Genomic DNA, 22,735 nt, shown 5'->3' with positions numbered 1-22,735 from the left:
GACCCAGAGCGTGTTGCTGAACTACGTGCTGATAAACACAAGGCAGAGGTGTAGTTGTTGTCAGACGAGCTTGCTTGCAGGCGAGCACTTAAAAAACACCCAGGTCATGACTTGACCAATCATGTAGAAAAAACAATCATCAAACAAAAAAAAATTCTGGAGGTATAATGAAGAGAGGCACATAAGAGAGCCATACATGGATGATTTATCAGATTCTGACTTGTCGAATGAGCACAATCATTCAGTTTTTTCACATTGACCAGACATGCTCTATGAAGTGCAGCACTAGCTAAATGGCAGCTCATCAAAATGCATGGGAAGGTTAAAAAAAAAAACAAAGATATTGGTTTGTCTGCTAGAATTCTCCCTGCTCCCATGAATGTCATTAAGAAACTCAAGAACATCTTCAAATACCATCTGTGAGAGATTTTGTCTCCCACTTGTGACTGAAAAGACAGACACCGTCAAAATTATTTATCAGTAAAAGAAAAACAGCCATAATATTAAGGGTGAAACAGGCAAATGGGGGGAAGAGAATATGTCTTTATGTTGTGCTTTGTCTTTGAAGCATTTATGGACAGATAAGAAGTGGTACACAGGATGGTATTGATTTGATCTGGCAGAACTTCAAATTTAATTTGTTTGGAGGAAAATTATGCCATTACATGGGAAGGCAATGGGGACCTGCAGAAACTTACTGGTATTTCCTTTCATTTAAAATCCCAGACACCTGTAGGTTACCTTGTCTGTCCCTGGATAAGATAGGAGTAGTAGGTCTGTTGCAGAAGTCTCTTGAGATAATTCCTCACTCAAGCAGGATTTTCTTGCTGTTCAATTCTGTGATTCAAACCCAACTCAGATGAAATAGCAGAGAGCACCCAACAAGCACACAGTGAGCTGTGAAGGAAAGCTGTTCTGTACCAGGAAGGTGGGTCACTTGTTTAAACACTGGACACAGGAAAAGCCACTTCTGAGTTTTGTGATAGTGTTTAGGGAATTTTGATTGCAGACAACAAAGTCCATTGGCTAAATGCCCCAGTTTTCCAAAGTTCTCAGCATTTTTACTCAGTGTTATTCTGTGGGCTTTTCCTTGGTTCTCTTACTGCTTTCAAGAAAGTCTGGAAGAATGGAAAGCATGTATGGGAAGTGGGGCCAAAAAGATGTATCCCAGCAATGTATCTGATTTATCAGGAGAGATTCCAGAGGAGTGTTTTTATTGAATATTCATTTCTGTACCTCCACAGTATTAAAGAGACCTGTGACTGCTGATGAGCTCTTGATGCCTGGAGCCCCATATGTTAGAAAAACTTTTACGGTATGTCTCCAGTGTTTTTCTTTATTTTCTGCATGTTATATGCATACAGGCAATCCAAACAGACATTTTCTGGTGGGATAATTAGAGCTTATTTGTTTTTGCTGAGATTTATACTTCAAAATCCCAAACTCCATTATCAGTACTTCCACAAATTTCAGGTCTGATTCAGCACTTGCTTATTCTGTCTTTATGCCAGTGTGATACTTAAAAGGAGTATAAAATTACATAAAGCCAATAAGATTTGTATTACACAAACTCATCTGGGCCTGGTGCTCCTGCTCTGCAGGACTGGATCACCTACCCAAACCGAACTTTTCTAGCAGGGTCTTTCTACATGATGGGACAGAAAATTTGAGTAACATACATTTTTGGAGCCCTTCGTTAAAAATATTCTTGAACCTAGTCATTGGGAGCATTGCTTTTACAGTCTCCAAGTTCAACAAAGAAACTTCAGTAAAAGCAAGAGGAATCACTCAGGTAGAGCCTTTCCTATGAGTGACATAGCAGCCTGTACTCTACTATGTGTTGGAAGTACAGAGATGTTGAAATGACATCTTGGACCATTTAGAAGTTGCCCCCTTGAATTTCATGGAGCTGTTTGAAAGTGATGATGTCCTTTCTTCTTTCCAGATCGTCGGTGATGCCGTGGGCTGGGGCTTTGTGGTGCGGGGCAGCAAACCCTGCCACATCCAGGCTGTGGACCCAAGTGGGCCAGCGGCCGCGGCTGGGATGAAGGTGGGTTCTCAAAATGGGATGATTTCCCAGGGAAATTTGTGCTGCCCAGTGAAGGTCTTGGGCTGCCTGTATTAGGGGAGGGAGAGGTGCTTTTTTTTCCAGTGTTGAGTGCCTTAGTTTCAGGCATTTGTGCGCAGTGAATTCTGTTGTCTTTAAACCCCCTCCTATTTATTTTTTTCTGTCCTTGAGGTTCTTGAAGTCTCTTTCATATGAGACTCAATTATCTTTCCAAGTTGTTCTCTTGAACTTTTCCCTTTTTGAGGTGGGTTTTCATTCATGTGATTGTCTGGTTTTGGTGGTGGTGGTGTTATTTTTTAATGGACTTTTTTTTATTGCAATGTTTTTTTCAACTCGGCACAATTTTAGCTTCCCTCTTCACAATTTACATGACTGGTGTTATGCACCTTGTGGACTTTGCATTTATAGGAACAGGCAAAGTCAGACACCTAGTAAAAGTAAAGCTAGCATAGCCTATTGTTCAGTGTAAAGCAGTTAAGATTCAAGACAATTTGGAAAGAACAATGGATACTTTCATAAAGAGCTGAAATAGCTTCATAAGTAATTGAAGAATCAATAAATATACATTCCACTTTTAGCTTTTGCACTGCAATGCAGAGCCCATTGACTTACCTGTGGGCTTGGATCACATCTGCATATATCTGTGAATTAATCTCTGCCTTGTGCAAAGAGAAAAATAAAGACATAGTATTATGTTAAGTACAGATAAAAGCAAGAAAATTAAGTTAGCTACTGCACCTGCTCCAATGGCCAGAAAGATTAAACTAGCCATTTATGCCATGCTTTATATTATAGCAGCAACACAGATGAAGGTTTCAGGTGTATTCCACATGTACCCCACTTTATCCACACCACCAAGCTGGAGGCCACAGCTCCAGGGGTGCACATCCTGCCCGCTGCACAGTGCCAGACCTGCCATGGAACCCTCCTTAGCAAGTGCAGGACAGGGGTTTCTGCTCTCTGGCTGCTGATTCTTTATTTTAATGGAAATTCCAAGAACATACTGTCTTTGAAACTTTTTTTTAGAACAGGTAGGCAAAATCCCTGGGACAGGGAATGGCAGCTGCAGAGCTTGTTGGTACATGCAGCACCCAGACACATCCTGCTGGCAAAGAAGCTTGAGTTCCGAGGGAGCTGGAAGTTTTTTAATATGTTTTATACAACACAAACATAAAATACAGTTACATTTTTTTATATGAAGAGTGTTATTTTCAAATAATGATCCTGCCTAAAATGTAAAGGGTCTAAATTTAAAAATAATTTATTACTTCATGTGTATATTCTAGATCCTGAACTTGGGACCCTAGTATTTTACAGAAGCTTTTATTCTCTAAATATAGAAACTAGCAGTACAGTGGAGCAATTCTGAAACCTGAGTTGTAAAAGTAACACTGTGGTGTCATATGTGTAATCCCATGGGGTTGCAGAGGTCTACCTGAACCATTCAAGACTGAAGAACACCAACAGTTCACTGTCCTGAGACGAACATGTCATGTTGTAAAACTGGGATATATTGCCTTGATTTTACACAAGGACAGATCTTATTGTTTTCTAAGCTGTTATCTTTACATGAAATGGTTTTTCAGAGCAGAATTGCGCATAAAAATTTATAGCTGTATATTAGATAAGCTCTTCTTTAGACAGAAAAATTGTTGCCCCATTTTTGGAAATGATGATTACCTTTAGCCTAGTGAAGAGATGGCGTTTTTCTTTGAAATAAGGGCTTTTGTTAGATGTTCCCATAGCAATAAGTATGTAAATCATAGTGCAGTATCTGAAATTTTAAAAAAATCTATGTCACTTAATCCATCTGTTTACAGAACTCCTCAATCTGTCAAATTTAAAGAAATCAAATGACAGGCTTTAGATGACAGCTCCTTGAAATTAAACATTCCCCTGTGTGGAAGCTGCAGGAAGGGCACTTTGAAAACAGGCTGGGCATGGTAACTTCTGGTGGGCTGGTGCAAGAGCTTTTGTCTGCAAGAAGAGTGCTACACCAAAGAAGCACTAACAAGGAAAGTTGGCTATGATGAAAAGGGCAAGAATTTGAAGAAGAGCCAAGCCTTGGCGTTGCAGTTTGTAGAAAAGTTCTTGGCAGTAGCAGCAGGGATTTTCCTCCTAAGGAGATGTATCCACTGTAATTGTTTTTTAGAGCGTCTTTATTTGTAAAGCTTGTGATTTTGCACTTGTCTGCTTCGGAGAGCACTGTTTTCCTGTCTTTGCATTATGCTGGACATACTATTGAGAGAGCACTGCTGCCCATGGTGTCATTGTACGACCTTGGTTTGTGCATTTAAAATTCTACCATGTATCACAGAAAGCAGTAAACATTGCAGGCTCAGCCTTCCTGCTGGACTTAGTGGTGGCTTGCTTTCAGTTTGAGCTTGTCTGGACTCTTGGCCTGCTCCAAAGTGCTGTGAGTTGGGAGTCTAAGCAGAAAGCTCAATGAGCTGGGGACAGAGCTCTGGCTGCTCGCAGTGGCTGTGCCTGGGCATGGCACTGGGACACATGGGCCCTGCCACACACGTGCACCTCAGTGTGGCACCACTTGCCATCTCCTTATGTGTGACATCCTCTTCTGAGAGAATTTTCAGACAATTTAGTTCTAGCAAAATCCCTACCAGCATGATCTGCAGAAGATGTGTGAGAGGCTATAAGCTTTAGGATTTGATACCTGTTCTGGGGCTGGTAAATAGGATTACCACTCACAGTCTGAAGTTTCAGGGGTGAAGCTGAGAAAATAATTCAATAAATGTCTAGTCAATTAGCTTTATTAAAGTATTTTTGGGCCCAGTTTGCTGAGGTGTGTTTGCCTGTGACAGTTGTGAGGAGAGTGGTTGCTGCAAGTGCATTAACAAGTGGGAGCTGGAGGCGACAAAAGGCTATGAAAGGAGTCAGTGTTGTGGTGCATTATTCTAAGTTATTTGCAGCTATGTTTAGCTGTCTTCTATCATCAGCAGTGCAGACAGGAACAGCAGGATTTTGAAGTTCCCAGGTTGCTTTAATATTCATTATTGACTGGCTGAAAAATCTGGTTCTCTGCAGATTACACTGCTTAATGTTGTCAGCTATTGTCAGTAAAACTCTTTTTCTCTTTTTTTAGTGATTTATTCTGTAACTTCATTTCTGTTTTTAAGGTGCAAGTATTATTTGAAAAGTTACAACTTGACTTCAAACTAGTGACTTAAATTATGCATCACATTGCTATTTAGTATGACATAACTGCAAGAGAGTGTGATGGAACAAGCAGACCTAGCTAAGTATGAGGCTTGTGAGAGAGACAAATTAATCATTCATTTTGCTGATCATCTGTTCTTACCACTGGCTGGAGAAATCAGTGCCCTACTCAAACTGTTAATAGAAAGCTATCTGATACCTTAAACTGATTCTTAGCAAATTACTATTTATAGCTGTGACATCTAAGGTCCTCAAATCATACAAATTGCCAGTGGCTGCTTAAGCTTTTCAAGCCTAGTTCTTCATTTCAGCAGCAGGGAGTCAGCAGCAGGGAGTTTGAAGGACCACATGTTGCTGCTGGTACCAACACCTTCTGTTTGGAACTCAGCTTGGGAACTGTAATGTGCAGCCAGGACCCTTTCAGCATGGTTCTGCTCTCCTGATCTCTAAAAGCTGGCACAGGGGGGAGATCAGCTTTATAAATTTTCTGCCTGTGCATTTGTTGTCTTCATTCACAAATGATTATTTCAGGTCCAGTTTCTCAAATGATTTCACTAGCAGAATAAGAACCAACTCTCAAGTGTAATTGAATTGCCACTGTGTCAAGAAGCCAATGGATGTCACTTCATCAGGGTCATCAAGCCCATTTCATGCAGTCAAAGGACTATCTGTACTATCTGATAGCTCCAAAGGATTCAAGTACTGCCACAAGAACAGCATATTACAGATTTGTACCATAACATGGAAGACTAAAAGGCACACATTATAAGTATCCAGCCCAAAACCATGTGATGTCAGAGGACTTGCCAATGCCTTATATTCCAATTGGAAGAAATTTGAACAGGGAGATTCTCATGAAGTTGAATGTACCTCAAACTACAGAGAAACACAAAACCCGTTAGATTGTCCTTGCCAACCTGACCACAAACATGAGGATTGCATAATCCTGTTTGGCAAGCAAGATAAATCAGTCTAAAAATCCTAAAAAAAACCCTTCCCCCAGGAAAAAAGTATCCAAAGTCCAATTTCCAGCTTTTACAGGATAGTGGGAAAGAGAGAAGCGTGGATATTGTAGGTGAGAAACCTCTTTGTAACTCCTAAAGGCACCCTAGAGGGAGCTTGAAAACTGGGATTTATATTTTATCAATAAGGCACAAGGTACATGCCTCCATTTAACCCTCTCTGTGAAGTTTTGGGAGGAGAAGATACCTCAGTGTTTGATGCTGGGCCTCTGGCCCTTCAAAGCACTCCAGGGATGCTTCAGTGCTAATTGAAGCTGTCTGAAGGGTACTTTCATTTTTTTGTGGAATTGAGCTTTAAATGAGGAGATGGAATAGGCTTGGATAAATATTTATGCTGTGCACTAGCATATGGTGTTGAAGCAGATGCAATTCAATCTTAGAATTCTTATCTGATACCAACATGTTACTGATTGTAGAAAGGCATAAATTACACAAGTTGCCATCTGTTTTCAATTATAGCATGAAAACACTGAGGCAGGTTGGGATTTTCCTTTAGCTGTATTATCAGCTCGCTGCCGAATTCAATAATTACATTAGAGTGAGTTGAGAATGGATGTATTTGGTAATGTGAACACTCAGAAGTAGTTGCTGACAAACTGCTTTCATAGCTTGTCCATAAATAGAGAAGCAGCAGAGCTAAACATGCACTAGCACTCCCCACAATGAATGCCATTGCTGTAGGGCTTGAATATAAATGTATATATAAGCTTCAAACACATCTCTGTAAGTGCCTCATTTTCTGATATATAAACTATATGACTGATAACTGAAATATTATAAACTATAATATAAAGGTCCATTCTTCTCCACAGAATTGTGGAAGCTGTATTTAAGCATCTATGACTTCAGAAAAATCTAATTTTAAGAAAATTTGATTTACCACAAAATCAGTCTGGTTGTGCAAAACCAAAGAAAATTCAAAGTTATTTTGACTCTGTCTTTCACTTTATGCAGCAGTAACCAGGACCTCCGATTTTATCTGCTATTATCCATCACAGAGATTGGAGAGTAAATCGAGTCAGGTAGCATTAGCCTCAAACATCATTGAGATCATGCTTGAGAAGAGTGGTTGTTACATTACAGTATCAAAGAATGGGTCATGTTGGAAGGGACCACAGTGTGTCACCTGGTGTAATCTCCCATCTCAAGCAGGGTCATCCTAGAGCACACTGCACAGGACTGGGCCCATCCAGTAAAGGGGATTCCACAGCCTCCCTGGTCAGTCTGTTCCAGTGCATGATCACTACAAAGTAAAGTCCTTCCTTGTGTCCAAGTGGAACTTCTTGTGCTTCAGTTTTCCTTCCTTGTGTTCAAGCAGGCCTTTTTCTACTTCCGTTTTTGCCTCTTGTCCTATTGCTTGGAGCCACTCCCGAGAGCCTGGCCCATCCTCTTGGTACCCACCTTTTAGCTAGACATTAATGAGTTTCATCAGTCATCTCTTCTTGAGGCTTAGCTCAGCTCCCTCAACCTTTCATTGCAAGAGGCATTCTCCAGACCCTTGACTGACTTTGTAGCCCTCTGCTGGACCCAATCCATTTTTTCCATGTCTGTCTTGTACTGAGGAGCCCAGAACTGTACACAGAACTCCAGATGTGCCTCACTAGGGCAGAGTAAAGAGGCAGGATCACCTCCCTTGACCTGCTGCCAATGCTTTTCCTAATGCAGCCCAGGATACCACTGGCCTTCTTGGCCACAAGGACATGCTGCTGGCTCATGGACAGTTTGTTGTCCACCAGGACCCCCGAGTCCTTCCCTGCAGAACTGCTTCCCAGCAGGTTGGCCCCCACCCTGTACTGCCTGGGGGTGTTCCTCCTCAAGTGCAGGACCAGGACATTAGGACATGTTAAAAGCATAGCAATGGTGAACATAATGTAGAACACTTTGATTAACAGTTTGGATAGCGTTTTCATTATTATTTATTTAATCCTTAGTGGAAATCTTTCTAAAAGACCCTAAAGAAAAAATCAGTAAGGCTATGCTAGTCAGTAGCATAATGATTCAACAGAAGTTGGAAGAGGTCAAATATTTGTGAATGTGAAAATAATAAGCTCTGCCATCAAAAATGACTTCTTGACTGGTTGTGCTTGACAACTTTTTAACATGTATAGCACTCAGCATACTTTCCTGATCAGTGAATGAATCTGTGCCTGGGTGTTCCTGTTCTGTGTATGCCTTCTCCTTTTAGTCTGTGGTCATCATTTGCTAATGTAGTTTGCTGATGAACTGAATTGATGCCTCCCTAACTGTCCCAAGGTTTCCACTTTCCCTGTGTGTATTCAATTAAACTCAGTAAACAGTTCCCAGATTTTTAGAGTGAATCCTTTTACCAGTTGCACATATGTTGGACCTATCCTAGAACCATGTTACTCTTACTGTACTGGGATTAATGCCATGAAAATTATCCCAGTAATATAGTTCTATGAGGACTTGGCAGAAAACTGCATGGCACATCCTCTTGTCTGGGAGTTCTGTGAATTCAGCCCTCTCACCAAAGTAGAGGCTTCTCTAACTGAAGAAGAAGGTGGTTTTGAAAGCTGCATTGTGTGTCACTGCCAGAACTTTGTTTACTTGCCAGAAGGAGACAAGGCTTGGCAAATTTCTACTTTGCTTTCATTGCAGGCTACTACAAGTGCAATGAAGTGCAACAACAGAGTCTTTATGTCCTTGACCATCCTTTGCATTAGCACAGTGTCTTTAGGTTGATTGAAATAATGGAAACTTTTTCCTCAGTATTGGGAATCCCAGTGCAGGATTAGATCTCTCTCTTCTGCTCCTTCACTGCACCAGCTACTCTGTCCATTTTATTCCTTCTCTGTGTTGGAAGCCCTGTTACTGTTGAACTCTGTGTCGGGAGACTCTTGGAGACACTGTTCCACTGGTGAACCTGCTCCATGGTGGCCACAAGGAAGCCACAGTTTGGATTTGGATTCTCTTTTCCTGTCACAAACCCTCTGTGCAATACTGACCATTTCCCACCAGAATTTTTGTAAAGTGGTTTGGGTTTAAATAGAGATGGAAAATTTCAGAAAATCTGACATATTCTCAAAAATAACCAAAACATTTGATGAGTAGATCTGTTTTGGCACCTGTACAGATAAGTTTGCTAAAGTTTCTTTGTTTCCTTATGGGAGGTGTGGTTCACAGCATAAGATCCAGGTTTTCCAGTCTCAGAGCAGAGATTTTGCAGACTGGGCCCAGTGACTCCCATGCAGCAAAGTTACAGCTCCCCAGGTTTCAAACATCAGTTTGTACAGCTCTCATCTTTCTAAGCCATCCTTCTCCCTCTCCTGAAATTTGTGTTTGTGTTGACTCCAGATATTTTCGTTGTGACATCCCACCCTGCCACCCCTGCCCAGGTTGTAACTACTCTGCAGACACTTTCTATTTCCAATGTTACCACATTCCAGTCTCTGCTGATCTTTACAAAAATTCTCCTGTTTTGCTCCATTTTTCAATAATAAATCAGTAGGCTCTTCATTGTGAAATTTTATTCTTTTAAGGCCATAATAAAGCTCCTGTTATCGTCTGACATGTCAGAATTTCATCCTACATTCCTACTTTTTTTGGTGGATCTCCGTTTTTTTCTGCTTGTTTCCTTGGTTTGCCTTGCTCCTTTGTCCACAGAGTTGTATAAGTTTATTTTGAAGAAATCTCTTCTGAGGCTGCAGAACTTCTGAAGCAGTTTGGAAGGTTAAGTGAACCCCACCCTTGTGCACAAGCCCCAGAGTGCACAGCCAGCACCAGCTGGGTCTGGGACTGTGCTTGCTTCAGTGGATCATGAGCCTCTGTTTTTCTGAGCCAGTGGATGTAAAACTGACTAAAAAATCAGCCACCTTTATCTTGTGCTAGAGACCAGGTGCTTGCAGTGACTATCTGGAACTCCTCTATGATGAAGAAATCAAAACTTGGCGTGTGAAAAGTCACACACTGAGATATGAGGGGAAAGACCCCCCACCATGCAGTTGGGAACATTGACGCAAACATCACGCCAGCAGGATGTGAGCTGCAAACTGCACACACAAAAGAAAACAGAGAAAAATTCTTTTCATGATTGTCAGACCTGATTTTGAACAACAGGATCCATGCTGATCACTATAGAGAAAGGAATTAAGACAGTGGGAATTCCCAGGTGAAATATAAAAATAGTGAGTTCAACTTTTTGAGTCTAAATTTCTCCTTTAACATCTTCCCCCCTGCCAAACTTACAGGACACAGGTTTAATAAGGTTTTACTTGCTTATCCCAGACCCAAATTTTGGCCTGCATAGAAGTATTAGGTTTCCAATGCCTCTGTGTGATTTTTCCTAAAGACTCTTTTAACAGAGAGAGTTTTACTGGGCGATAAAAAACTTTTTTTCTCTTTACAACAACTGAAACCTTAAATGAGTACAGCAAGTTTCATAATATTTCAGAGCTCTGTTTTCCACATTCACAGTGGTGTGGTCGACTTTAGAATTGAACTTGTTTGTAGGCCTGTCACCTAAAATGGTCTTGGGCAACAAGTGACCCACTGTACTTGTGTCTGTATGTTGGCACATTCTCATCAACAGGAAATACAAATACAAAAAAAAAACCCAAATCTGTAGCTTCATTATTGGAGATCAGTGAATTTTCTAAATTTAGTCACATTATTTTAAGAACTTATAGTTTTAAAAATTCTTTTCAAGTAAGTGGTGTTTTATGACAGGATAATCCAGATATCTGAAAATCTTGCCTTTATCAAAGTGTTTTCTGTTTTTTTTCTGGAGTCTTACAGCTGTAACCATTCAGAAAGAGAGACAGCAGCACTGTAGAACAGGGCTGTGCTTGTGCTTTGCTATGACTTCCAAGCTCCTGTGTGGTCTATAGGCCATTGAATGGCAAGATCCTGATGGAGCAGCTGGGATCTCCCCATGCTCAAGCTGTCATGGGCTATTGCAGCTCACTCCCAGGTAGCCCAGCCTCTCTAAAGAGACTGCTGTCATCTGAAAAACTGATCAGCAGAATGCCTGAAATCTTGAAAAGTTTATCCTAAGTGTCTGTTAAAAAGACATAGAATTAGAGGCTAGTTCAGCAAAAAGCTATCATTTTGAACTACTTCTGCTCTCAGCTGAGGATGAAAAACATTTTGTACTGCTTGGTTTACTTGCAATACTCATTTCAGTTGATTACTTGGAGAGTTCCTCAGATGCTGTTATTTTTACAAGTCCAGGCTATCTCAGCTCTCTGCCCTGGGCACTTCAAGGATGCTGCTGCTCCCCAGCTGCTGCCCTGAAGACTCTTGCCTGCACTTCTCTCTCCGTCTCTTTGCTTGCTGCTGCTCAAGACACAAAGTGGCTTCCTTTCATGGTATAAGGGAATGAATTGGGAAGCATGTTGCGTTAAAGCCAAGGCTCTGTTTAGCTAGCCAAACACATGGAAAAACAATTGCACTTTTGTCTGTGCAAACAGAGAGCAGCTGTTTGTCTCAAACAGCGCAGATTGTTCCTGCTCACAACATGCTGGATACCAGAGGGTGCTGAGGGTGCCTTGCATGAGTCTGCCTGCCCCTGCAATTCCCTTGGTTGCACTTCATGACTGTTTTTATCCAATATGGGACTTAAATGAACTGCAGTTCAGCATAATTATATTTGACCATGTAAGTAAACTGATACATAGTTTTAAACTTCTTTATTCATTATGTGCAATTTTGTTTTAGCAAATATGGTTTAGCTACAGATATACCAGAAAAAAAGACACCAAAAGGTCAACCCAAGCATTAAAAGACATTATTTCTAAGCTTAGACTCTGTTCTTCTGAGACGGATGCAGTATTTTACCCAGAGCCATCTTTAGCCATTTGAGTTGTTTATCATATTCAGAACTGTTCTGTGGTAGGTATCAAATTGCACTATACAATAAAAATGCTTATAAAGTTAGACATGCAGTCACTGGTGTGCTTTCCTGATGTGGCCCAGCCTGGTCCAGCTTTACCTGTGGGTATTTCTCACTGGGACTCACATTAAGTCAGTGATTTTACACACCAGTTCCCAATTAGGGCCGTGGAAAGCAGTGACCTATATTCCCCTACTCCATATTTATGGATGGTTTGTGTTTCAGGGTATTATATTCTTATGTTATTACTCTCCAGATATGTACAGATAGCGTTAATTTACCTTTGTGAATAATTCCTGCTCAGTTGATCTGTCAGCAAAACTCCACCACTTGCAGAGCTGAGACTTGGGCAGCCCAAGAGATTCATGCTCCAAAGCAAGAGTTGTTCTCATGGGCGCTTTGGTCAGCTCTTTTCCTTCTCTAATTTGTCCACTCTGTTTGTGGAGTTTGCTCAGCAGTGATTTAATTCTCTTTCTGATGAAGAAAAAAGGATTTGAATTCCCAAAGATTCCCATCATTTGGAAGGGAGGAAGGAAGGGAGAGACTGTCTGAACCAATGATGAAGCCCTTGATAATCTGACTTTTTATATTATGTGACTTACTCCATTATGTTATAAAATAGCTATTACTATATTATGTGGGGTTTTTTTGCATTATGCAGTTTAAGAATTATGTTGTTTAATTCACATTGGGGTTTTTTTCAGTTGGAGACAAATTTGTTTGGAATACTATAAAAAATTCAGCCTCTTTTTTAAAATGGAAAGAAATAAGTAATATATATGTAATGAAAATGTGTAATGAAGCCTTGCTCAGGCAAACCATCCACACCACTCTGCAGTCACAGATCAAGATGGAGCACAAGAATGATGAAGTTATATTTTAATTCTGTAAATGGAGTTCATTTTCTCTGCTATGAGTTGCAGTGTGCTCTGCAGATACCCAGTTTCTAGCCCCTTGATGGAACACTGGGTCAGCTTCACACTGCTGTACAGAATGAACAAGAAACACATCTCTCGAGAGACAACATCTTTTTAATGCAAAGCCTGGATACTTGCCTACTCCCACACCACCCACTGCACAGCCAATTACACTTTCGCTGGAGATATTTACAGAACTGAACACACATCTGCAATTTATTCTGTTCCATCCAGTAACCTCAGTTGTGGAGGAAAGGCCATGGTATGATTTTTTAACCTTCCAGCAACATGCAGTTGGTTGTGAATTGTGAGGTTCCAGCTTAACTTTACTAATCCTATCAAGATTGCATGAACTCTTTAAAAAAATACCAAAGATAAAAATCTAAGTAGAAACATAACTTTTAGGACCTCTGATTTTCATCTCTTTTCCTCATTCCATTGTGACAGTGTAAAGCTTAGCAGAGTGAGAGCAAAAATTTCAGTGCTGCCTGTGTTTACTTTTAAGTAGAAGTTAGTCTTAGATCTTAGGCTCTTCTGTGGTACCACATCAAGCATCTCTGTAGCCTGGCTCTGCTGAGCATGGGGATTCCTTTGCTTTATGGCTGTGGGTGACCTATTAAAACAGAAGAAATCCTGTATCAACATAAAGGCTGGTTGTGTAAGTGTGTAAAAGAAGCTGAGCTCTGTGCTCTCTCTCCTCCACTGTTGTTCTCCTGCATCAGATTTCTCTGCACTTGTTCTTGGTACCATAACATCCATCTTGCCATTGATTTCACTGAGACTTTAAGTTATCTGAAAACTTTAGTTTTCTGGTCTGTGTAAACTCTGCCAAGAAGGCTGATCCTGTCTTCACCTCCTTTTCATCTCCCTCTTTCCCTTTGCCTTCAACCAGATATGTGTCTATTGCCTCCTTCCTGCATCCATGTCAGGAGCATCAAGGAACTTACTTTGCCTGGAGACGAGTCCTTTCATTTATTTATTTTTACTGGCACAGGATGAAAAGGGAGTGGTGTCTGGCTTTGGTGTGCTGCTCCCAGAGCCAGCACAAAGGGACAGGAGCATCTCTTGGGACTGCAGGCACCAAGTTCTGCTATGGATCTTCCTCCCCTTTGAAAGGGGTTTGACATCTGAATCCACAGATTCTTTGGCAACTCAGGTTGAGTGTATCCCTCTCTCTGAGCAGAGGTCCCAAATCAGATTACTGATCCAGCTTTTAATAAGCAAACACTTTTTTTCCACATTTCTTTTAAAAGTAAAATTATCTTTTTGCACTGTAAAGAGACAAAAACCTCATTGTCACTAAGGGTGTTGTCACTAAGGGTCTTGTACACAAACCCATGATGTGGTATGTGAGGTAGAAGGTGATGATGTGGTAATTGTTTGGGAAGATTTATTCAAGAGATCTAACAACTGGCAAGGCAAACCTGTGTGGTTTTCCACTTGTAAATAGCTCCTTTCTAGTTGGTAACAGCAATGAAAATTACAAATGGTGTAGTTTTTTGTTCCTTTGTGACAAAATAACAGCCTTAAATGGAAGTTTTTACTTTCACTCATTTCTCAATTCCTTCACATTTCATATTTAAATTAGATTTAAAAAAGTGACATCTTGAATTCCATCTGTTTGCTTGGAGGGCAGTGGTGCCTGGGAGGCAAGAGTGGGAGGAATGTTTCCCAGCATCTGCAGAGGAGCAAGGGGCGTGCAAGGGGGAAAGGATCCCATTGGAAAGTTACCTCTTCTTTTACAATGTTGGAAGCTTGGATGTCCCCTTCCTCCTTGCAGAAAGCTGGAAAGCTGTGTTTCAGATGTTATGTTCTTGTAGCACCTAAGCCTTGCCCAAATTTTGCTGAAATCTGTCAGCAAGACAGGAAAAGCCAAAGCAGCTGTATTGACTCTTGAAACAAGCAATGGTAAAGGCTGCATTGTTTTTATTTTTGCTTTGTGCTTTCCTTCTCAGTTTCAGGAGTTTAGTAACCTTCCCAGGTGAGAGCTGTGGCCTTATCACAGAATCAACCAGTATGTTTTCAATTTTGGAACTGGCCCAGAGCTTTCAAAAGTATCTGAAGTGTGAAAAGTTTGATTTGTTGGGTATCCTGCTGATGACATCTCCAGGTCACTGACAATTGCAAAATGTTAACCCTTCAGCCCTGATTTCATGGGTGCCCATAAGGAAGGGTTCTTATTGAGAGCATGGCCTGATATTTAATAGAAATCAGGATCTTGTGGGTCTCTCATGCACACTGAAAACAGATGGGTTTGCTAACCACATATGGAGGACTTTCCTCTGGAAGACCACAGTGAATTTCAGAATTGTTTCAATAATGAAACAATTATGAGTTTGAGCTATTCAAGCGTCCCAGCTGATCCTTGTCCCTGCCGGATTAGTAGGACATGAAAAAAGCATTTATTTATAATTATTGAGGGTGTCTGTATAACAGAAATGTGAGCAGGCTGTCTCTGTAATGGATTTAATTTTAATTTTCATTAGTAAGAAGAAAAGCAAAAATATTACCATTGAGATATACTTTTCTTTTTTAAATAATTATATTGTCAATTCTGGTATGAATTCTACTCCATAAAATAGCCAAATACACTTTTGTTTGAATAGCTCTGAAAGAAGTTATACTTAGAACCTTTTCTTTTTGTTCTTAGGAAAATTACTGAACAACTTTCCAAGGTTGAAAATAACTCCTACATTTGCCTAATTAATAATTATTACTTGATGCTAATAAGGTTTTTTTTTTTTTTAAAGAAACTGAAAAGAAAGCAATACATTTTTTTCATGCATTTTGGGAATGCATGTGTGACTGGGAATTATCTGTGTGACTTTGACTTCACATCAGATGATAAGAAGAAATAGTACTCAAGGAAGCATGTCCCAAACTATCCAAGTGTATGTAAAACACTGTGGATACAAATGATGAACAGAGCAAGGGGTTAAATCCAGTCTGTCTCCTGCTGGATGACTGAGCCTGCCTCGTTTCAGACACAGCTTTCCCAACAAGCACAACTTGTTTCTGTGCAATGTGCTAAGAACTTCTGAACTACCTTGGTCTCAAAGGGATGTGCTTTGCTGCAGAACATGGGCCTGCTTTGTGCTGTCAGCTGCTAGAAATCTGTTTTGGATCCACACAGAGTCCAGGAGTGAAATCCTGGCTACTCCAGAGTGAAAAGATTAGTGCAAGACTGGATTTCACACTCTCTCCAGCATTTTTATATATTTTCCTTCATACAGTTGCCATGTGTACAGTAATATTCATACTGTCAGTGGAAATTAATTGGTGGCACTATTTTCAACATCTCTTTATGCTGTTAATTGCTGATGTCAGAGCTGCTATCAGTACCAAACAGCCCATCAAACCTTTTTGTTTGGTTTACCTTGTTGCTGTTGAAGGAGACGATTTGAGTGCACTGGCATAGACTTTGTGTTTTGCAGTTTTAGACCCTGAATATTCCCATTGCTGCCTAGAGAATGAGGTGAAGTATCAGTACTGCTGCAAAACTGTATTTTTGCCACTATCTTTGCTGTGTCATTGCATAATCTAGCTTTGAATCTGAGAACTTCAAGCCTGCATTATTTGGTAACATTGATTGCTTTGGTACCTATTTGATCTGCAGTTTTAGTATTGTGTGTATTTTCCTGAAGAGCAGTTAACAAACTAAACACCAAAAAAAACACTAAAATCCCACAGTCAAACAAACAAACAAACAAACAAACAAAAAAAAACCAGAGTAAATTCCAGACACTGATGCTGGCACTGAAATGTAAATGATAAATCCTTTGAGAATGAGCACCTCACCCCCCAGCAGCTGCTGGAGTAAAGGACAGTCCCTGGCCATCCCAGCCAGGCTGCCTGGTGGCAGTTGTATTCCTCTTAATTTGGGCAGGTTTTTCAAAATTTATCTCAAATTAAACTAGCCATGTAATCATGGTCTTGTCCTACTGTTTTGAGATATATTATCTGCTGACTGCACATGGCTGTTACTTGCTTTATACCAGAGATGAACAGTTGGACTCGCTGCATCTATAAATTAAAATGTCATTTTAGGCCTGTCCCAAACAGCAATGATCACTTAGGTCAAAGTCTGCAATAGGAATTTCCAGCTCTTTATAAACTTTCACAACACCCTTCTAAAAGGTGTGCCTAGAAAAGAACATTTTTAAAGGATTTTTAAGTATATTACACTCAAAAAAGTCCAGCAAGCAAGGCTTGGCTCTGCAGGGAAAGCTAACTAAAGCTCACAGTGCAAACAGCATCTGAATATCCAAGGATCTAGGCTAGCTGCCTATCCTGTAACATTCCTGTAGCATTTATAAATATGAAGGTCATCCTGAGGCAGAACTAACAAAGAATTACTGACAGGTATGCAATGTTTTGGTTTCATGATTGGCTTTAAGGCAGTTGCACAGTTCCACTCCCATGCCTGCAGCCAGCCTCTGACATCCCTTAGAAGGATCCCACAGTCATCCTCAGCTCAGCTCCTGATCAACACCAGCTCAGCTGTCCAGCCTGGGTGCAGGCAGCCCCCTGCGAGGGCAGGGCCTTGCTTTGGCAGCAGGCAGCTGTCCCAGCAGGAAAATCAAGGGGTGTGGATGTACATCTGCAGGGCAGCTTGGCAGGACCGAGGAGGGGCAGGCAGCCAAAGATTGCCGTGGAGGAAAGAGCAATTACCAGTGAGGGGGAGGAAGGGTTGGACAGTTCCAAGTACAGCACAATCCCGATTTTGCCAGTAAATGTCACAGTAACAAATTATTCTCACCCCTTCTTGCCATCTTCAGTCCGATGATAAATGGCATGATGAATCTTTGCTAACTTCTTTAAACTACAGGCTTCCAGATCCTTTTTTCAATGCAATGTTAAAATGTAAGCCCTAATTTGAAGTTTATAGGGGGCCACCTGGATTTGGTTAAACCTTCTGTATACATGATGGAAAACCCACAGAAAGACAGAGGTGCTTTTTCTGCTATTCCTGCTTCCATGAGCTGCTGTTTCCAATGGCGGGAAATTGAAATACTCAACAATAAATGCTTACTGCTGTAATACTTAAGTATTTGAAATCAGTTAAGGGAGGGGTTTTTTTTCATTTGAGTGTTGCTTCATTTAACTATTATTAGTTCTGTGGTTTTTAGATCACCACATCCTGACCAACAAAATGGTCGGAATTTATTCTGGGCTGTGTCATTTCTTGAAGTCTGAGGGATGAAAAGGGATGGTTATCTCTTGTCAAGCTCCTTGGAGAGCAATGAGGAAATGAACAATAAAAGGTTCTTTGAGGCTCTTTTAACTGTAGTTTATCATCTATTATAGTTACTGATATGTGGAAACCAACAGAAATACTTTACATGTTTGTAGTTACAAAGCCCTTAACAGCTGCAGCTATGAGCTGAGCACTTACAGCTTTTTGAAATATGTTTTTATAAATGTAATGTTAAATCATTGTATTTTTGTAAATCAGTCTCCTGAAGAAAATTCCTGCGATAATAAAATATGAATTGACTCACCAGTCAGGGCTGGTGAGTGGGTGCTCACTTGCTCTTGCTTGTTTTTTCACTTCAGTAGAGCAATACACAATATGAGCATTTTTGGGGCAGGATTGATAGTGACTAAAATGCACAAAGCAGCACTGCATTTCATTTCCCCTTGCTGGATGCAGTGAATGGGAAATCAGGGTGGGGAGAGGAAAACTGAGTTGAGGGCAGTCAGCATAACAAAGGGCTCAGGACTGTGCAAACCTCTTTCTCCTCACCAGGACTGGAGGACACAGCAAATGGCTCCTCATTTCTTCATCCCTGAGAGAGCCAGTTCCTCCGGAATTTGCAGAGACTCAGCCCTCAGGAGCACTGGTCAAGCAATTACTATGGAGAGAGCTTTCTAGCCCCAGGGTAGTTGGCTCTTTATTACCATCTCCTGCTCCTCATGGGTCTTTTCCTGCAGTTTTAGGATGGGAATATGCTCTTCAGTGTATTGCCCTCCCCCCTGCATTTATCTTCTCATCTGGCCTGGGTGGACTTCTTGCATCTAATCCTCTCCACTGGGAATGATGAAATTAATAAGCCATGTGGATCCACTGCAAAGGAGGGCACGAAGGGGGCTGTTCTCAGCTGTACACATTGCTGGTTAATCATGCTGCCAAAGGCATGTGATAAAACAAACACACTGAGAATGCAGGCGTGTCAGCTCTTGTCTTCCACAAAAAATTCACTCCTTGGCATCCAGACTGCTGTTCACGTTGTGCCTGTGCCATCTGTATTTACACCATCGCAGCCCTGGTGTGGGTCACTGGCTGGTCTGAAACTCTGTTCCTCTGGCAGGGGAGTTCCCCAAAGACACCTGAATGCCACTGCCATGATCCAGCACGCAGATTTATCCATTGAACCTGGCCAAACATGAGTCCCATGCATTGGGATTACAGTAAGTCAAGACGACTGAGAATATGCAACAGTAAAACAAAGATCAGCCATTCAACTTCCAAAAATTGCTTTAAGCCAGAAGACACAGTGTTGTTTCTGTTGGTCTGTTTTAAATGAACCCAAATATTATTTTAGAGCCAGAGCTATAATTCAGTAAAACTTGATACAATCTTGGAAAGCCATAGAAAGTATTAGGAAATACCACTGGAAGTTGAAACCTACAGATACTGCAATAATCTGCATTTTAAATTGAATAGACATGCCAGTTAAATACTAATTGGACACATTGCAGAGGGTGACGGGTTACCTTTTCAACAGAAATCCTTAAAATTTAGAAGGCTTTGTCTGCATGCAAAAACTAAACCATTTTCCCAATGCTACTTGCAGCTGAACTATTCATATACAGGAAAGATTATTGCCATGGGAGTTGTATCACTGATTGCCATATTTTGGTGATCATTTAGGCTGCCAGTAAGGCTACTTCCACGATCTTCAGCTCTGCAGAGGAGTTCTGAGGGAAAGGAGTAAGGTGCAAGAGTTTACCATCCCTTCAGGAGCTGCTGCTGCCACTCTTCCTCTGCAGAGGCTCTAAGGAGCAGGGATTAAAGTAATTGGTGACATTTTAAATGAAACGTTACATTTTTGGATTGGGTTCACTTCCTCTATAATTTTTCTTAAATTGATAGCTACATTCTGTCCATTTTGCAGAAATACAAATTGAGTTTCACCACACATTTTGAGAGGGAAGTTGCTGGCACACAAAAGTTAAGTGACTTGGCATGTGAGAAAATCTGCTTTAGAGCTAGCATTGAAGGACACCAGAGCTGCTTCCCACCTCTCCCACATCCATTTCTGTCTTGTACTTCTGCCTAAATAGGAAAGTGAAAAATCATAGGCTGATAGAATTGTTACTGCTGGAAAAGACGGGTTGGTCTAATAGCGTCAAGTCCAGCCATTAACGTGACATTGCTGCGTTCACCACTAAACCAAGTTCCCAGGTGCCACATCCACACAGGGCTTTTAGCACTTGCAAGGATGGTTGTTCTAACCCTTTCCTGGGCAGCCTGTTCAAATGTTTGACCACTTGTTCTGTGAAGAAATTTGTTCTCATATCACAGAATCAAATAGTTTGGAAAAGACCACAGAGATCATCATGTCAAAGCTATGACCGAACACCAATGTGTCAAGTAGCCCTGGCACCAATGCTCCCCTGGTTCAACCTGGGGCTGTTTGCTCTGGTCCTGTCCCTTGTTACCTGGTAGAAGAGACCAACCCCACCTGGCTGCAGCCTCCTCTCAGGGAGTTGGAGAGAGTGACAAGGTCTCCCCTGGGCCTCCTTTTCTCCAGGCCAAACACCCCCAGCTCCCTCAGCTGCTCCTCACCTGAGTTGTGCTCCAGCCCCTTCCCCAGCTCTGTTGCCCTTCTCTGGACACCCTCCAGCCCCTCAATGTCTTTCTAGTGAAAGGTCCAGAACTGGACACAGGATTTTAGGTACAGCCTCACCAGTGCTGAGTACAGAGGGACAATCCCTGCCCTGCTCCTGCTGGCCACACTGTTTCTGATCCAGGCCAGGATGCCATTGGCCTTCTTGGCCACCTGGGCACACCCTGGCTCATGTTCAGTCACTGCTGACCAGCACCCCCAGGTCCTTTCCCAAGGGGCAGCTTTCCAGCCACTATTCCCCAGCCTGCAGTGTTGCAGGGGGTTGTTGTGACCCAAGAGCAGGATCTAGGACATTGCCTTGATGAACCTCATAAAATTGACCCCACAATTGATCCAGAGTGTCCATATAAAATAAAGCATGAAAAATTCTGGTGATACTTGTTTCATAGCTTCTTTCTTACAGATTCAAGGGGACTTATGGGTAAAATAGTCTTCTAGTGAATGTATTATTTCCATTGAAACAATAGGACAATATTACTATTCACTTAGGCTCCATATTTTTATCATTAAAAATACAGATCTAGACACTACACACATTTTTTGACCTTTTTACCAAACACTGTAATGTTATGATTAGATGCAGAGAAGTCTTAACATCCTTGAGGAATCAGTATTATCTTTATTTTCCTGCATTTTTTACAATGTTGATGTGACTTTTTCTCTGTTTAAGTGTTTTAAGATGTATAGTGATGTTGGTCAGTATATTTCTATCAAGAATATTTTCCTTGAAAATATCCTATGATCATACAAAACCTCCAATATTTGTTATAGCTTTTACAAACAAAATACTAGCATATTTGAAATTTATTAATAAGCCATACTTGATGAAGGAAATCAAAACCAATCACATGGAAGTGACATTTTAATCTGTCCTAGTACTGACTTCATCTTCTGTGATATTATTTCTCAAAATTTGGATCCATTTGGTTCATGTTACACTGTTGGAGGTTTTGGCACTGAATCTAGTGAAGTCATCATTCAGACCTTGCCCTGAGCCTGGAAACATGGTTCATATTTTTTCTTGGTGATTACCAAGAGCTGACTAAAATTATTTCTAGGAAAACATTTAAGACAAACTAAAGATAAAAGACTGCAATTGCCAGAGCTGTCTTCATAGAATCATAGAATGATTTGAGTTGGAAGGAAACTTGACGACAATCTCATTCATTCCCGCTGCTGTCAACAGGGACACCTTTCACAAGGCCAGGTTGCTCAAAGCTCCGTCCAACCTGGCCTTAAACAGTTCCAGGGATGGGGCATCCACAGCTTCTCTGATCAGCCTGTGCCAGTGCCTTACCACGCTCATAGTAAAGCATTTCTTTCTGATATCTTATCCAAACCAAACTGTTTCTGATATCTTATCTTATCCAAACTGTTCCATCTTAAAGCCTTTCCCCCTTGACCTGTTACTCCAGGCCCTTGTGAAAATAGTCCCTCTCTGTCTTCCTTGCAGGCTCCTTTTAGGTACTGGAAGGCCACAATAAGGCCACCCAGAAATCTCATCTTTTCCAGCCTGAACAAACCTAATTCCCTTAGCCTTAGTTCCTTATCGAAGAAGTGCTTCATCCTTCTAGCCATCTTTCTGGCCTCCTCTGGACTTACTCCAACAGTTGTCCTTGCTCTGCTGGGGACCCCTCAGCTGGATGCCATATTGTTTGCAAAGCAGCATTGATACTGTACAATATCACTGATACAAGAAAAAATAACATTGCTGTAAGAAAAAAATGATTGATATTGATAAATGATTGATGAATCTCAAAAGTTAAAAGATTGGAAAGTTGAATTCCACTGATTTGTAAGTTGAAGTAATGTTTCAAAACAAATTATGGAAAATTAACTTGCCAGAT

General features: G+C 41.0%; 1 protein-coding gene across 2 annotated transcripts in view; it reads left to right on the top strand.

Annotated features, from left to right (window-relative positions):
- The window catches only part of DEPTOR (DEP domain containing MTOR interacting protein), a 77,431-nt gene that overhangs the window by 53,361 nt on the left and 1,335 nt on the right, over positions 1-22,735 (top strand). For both annotated transcript variants that reach the window (XM_064706566.1, XM_064706567.1), the window contains 2 exons: positions 1,245-1,315; positions 1,946-2,050. In XM_064706566.1, coding sequence (XP_064562636.1) covers positions 1,245-1,315; positions 1,946-2,050 — 176 coding nt within the window. The remainder of the gene's footprint in view (positions 1-1,244; positions 1,316-1,945; positions 2,051-22,735) is intronic.

The sequence above is a fragment of the Zonotrichia leucophrys genome, chromosome 2, assembly GCF_028769735.1.
Source record: "Zonotrichia leucophrys gambelii isolate GWCS_2022_RI chromosome 2, RI_Zleu_2.0, whole genome shotgun sequence".
NCBI classification, from domain to species: domain Eukaryota; kingdom Metazoa; phylum Chordata; class Aves; order Passeriformes; family Passerellidae; genus Zonotrichia; species Zonotrichia leucophrys.
The sequence above is the reverse complement of the archived record's forward strand: the minus strand, read 5'-3'. Positions and strand labels throughout refer to the sequence as shown.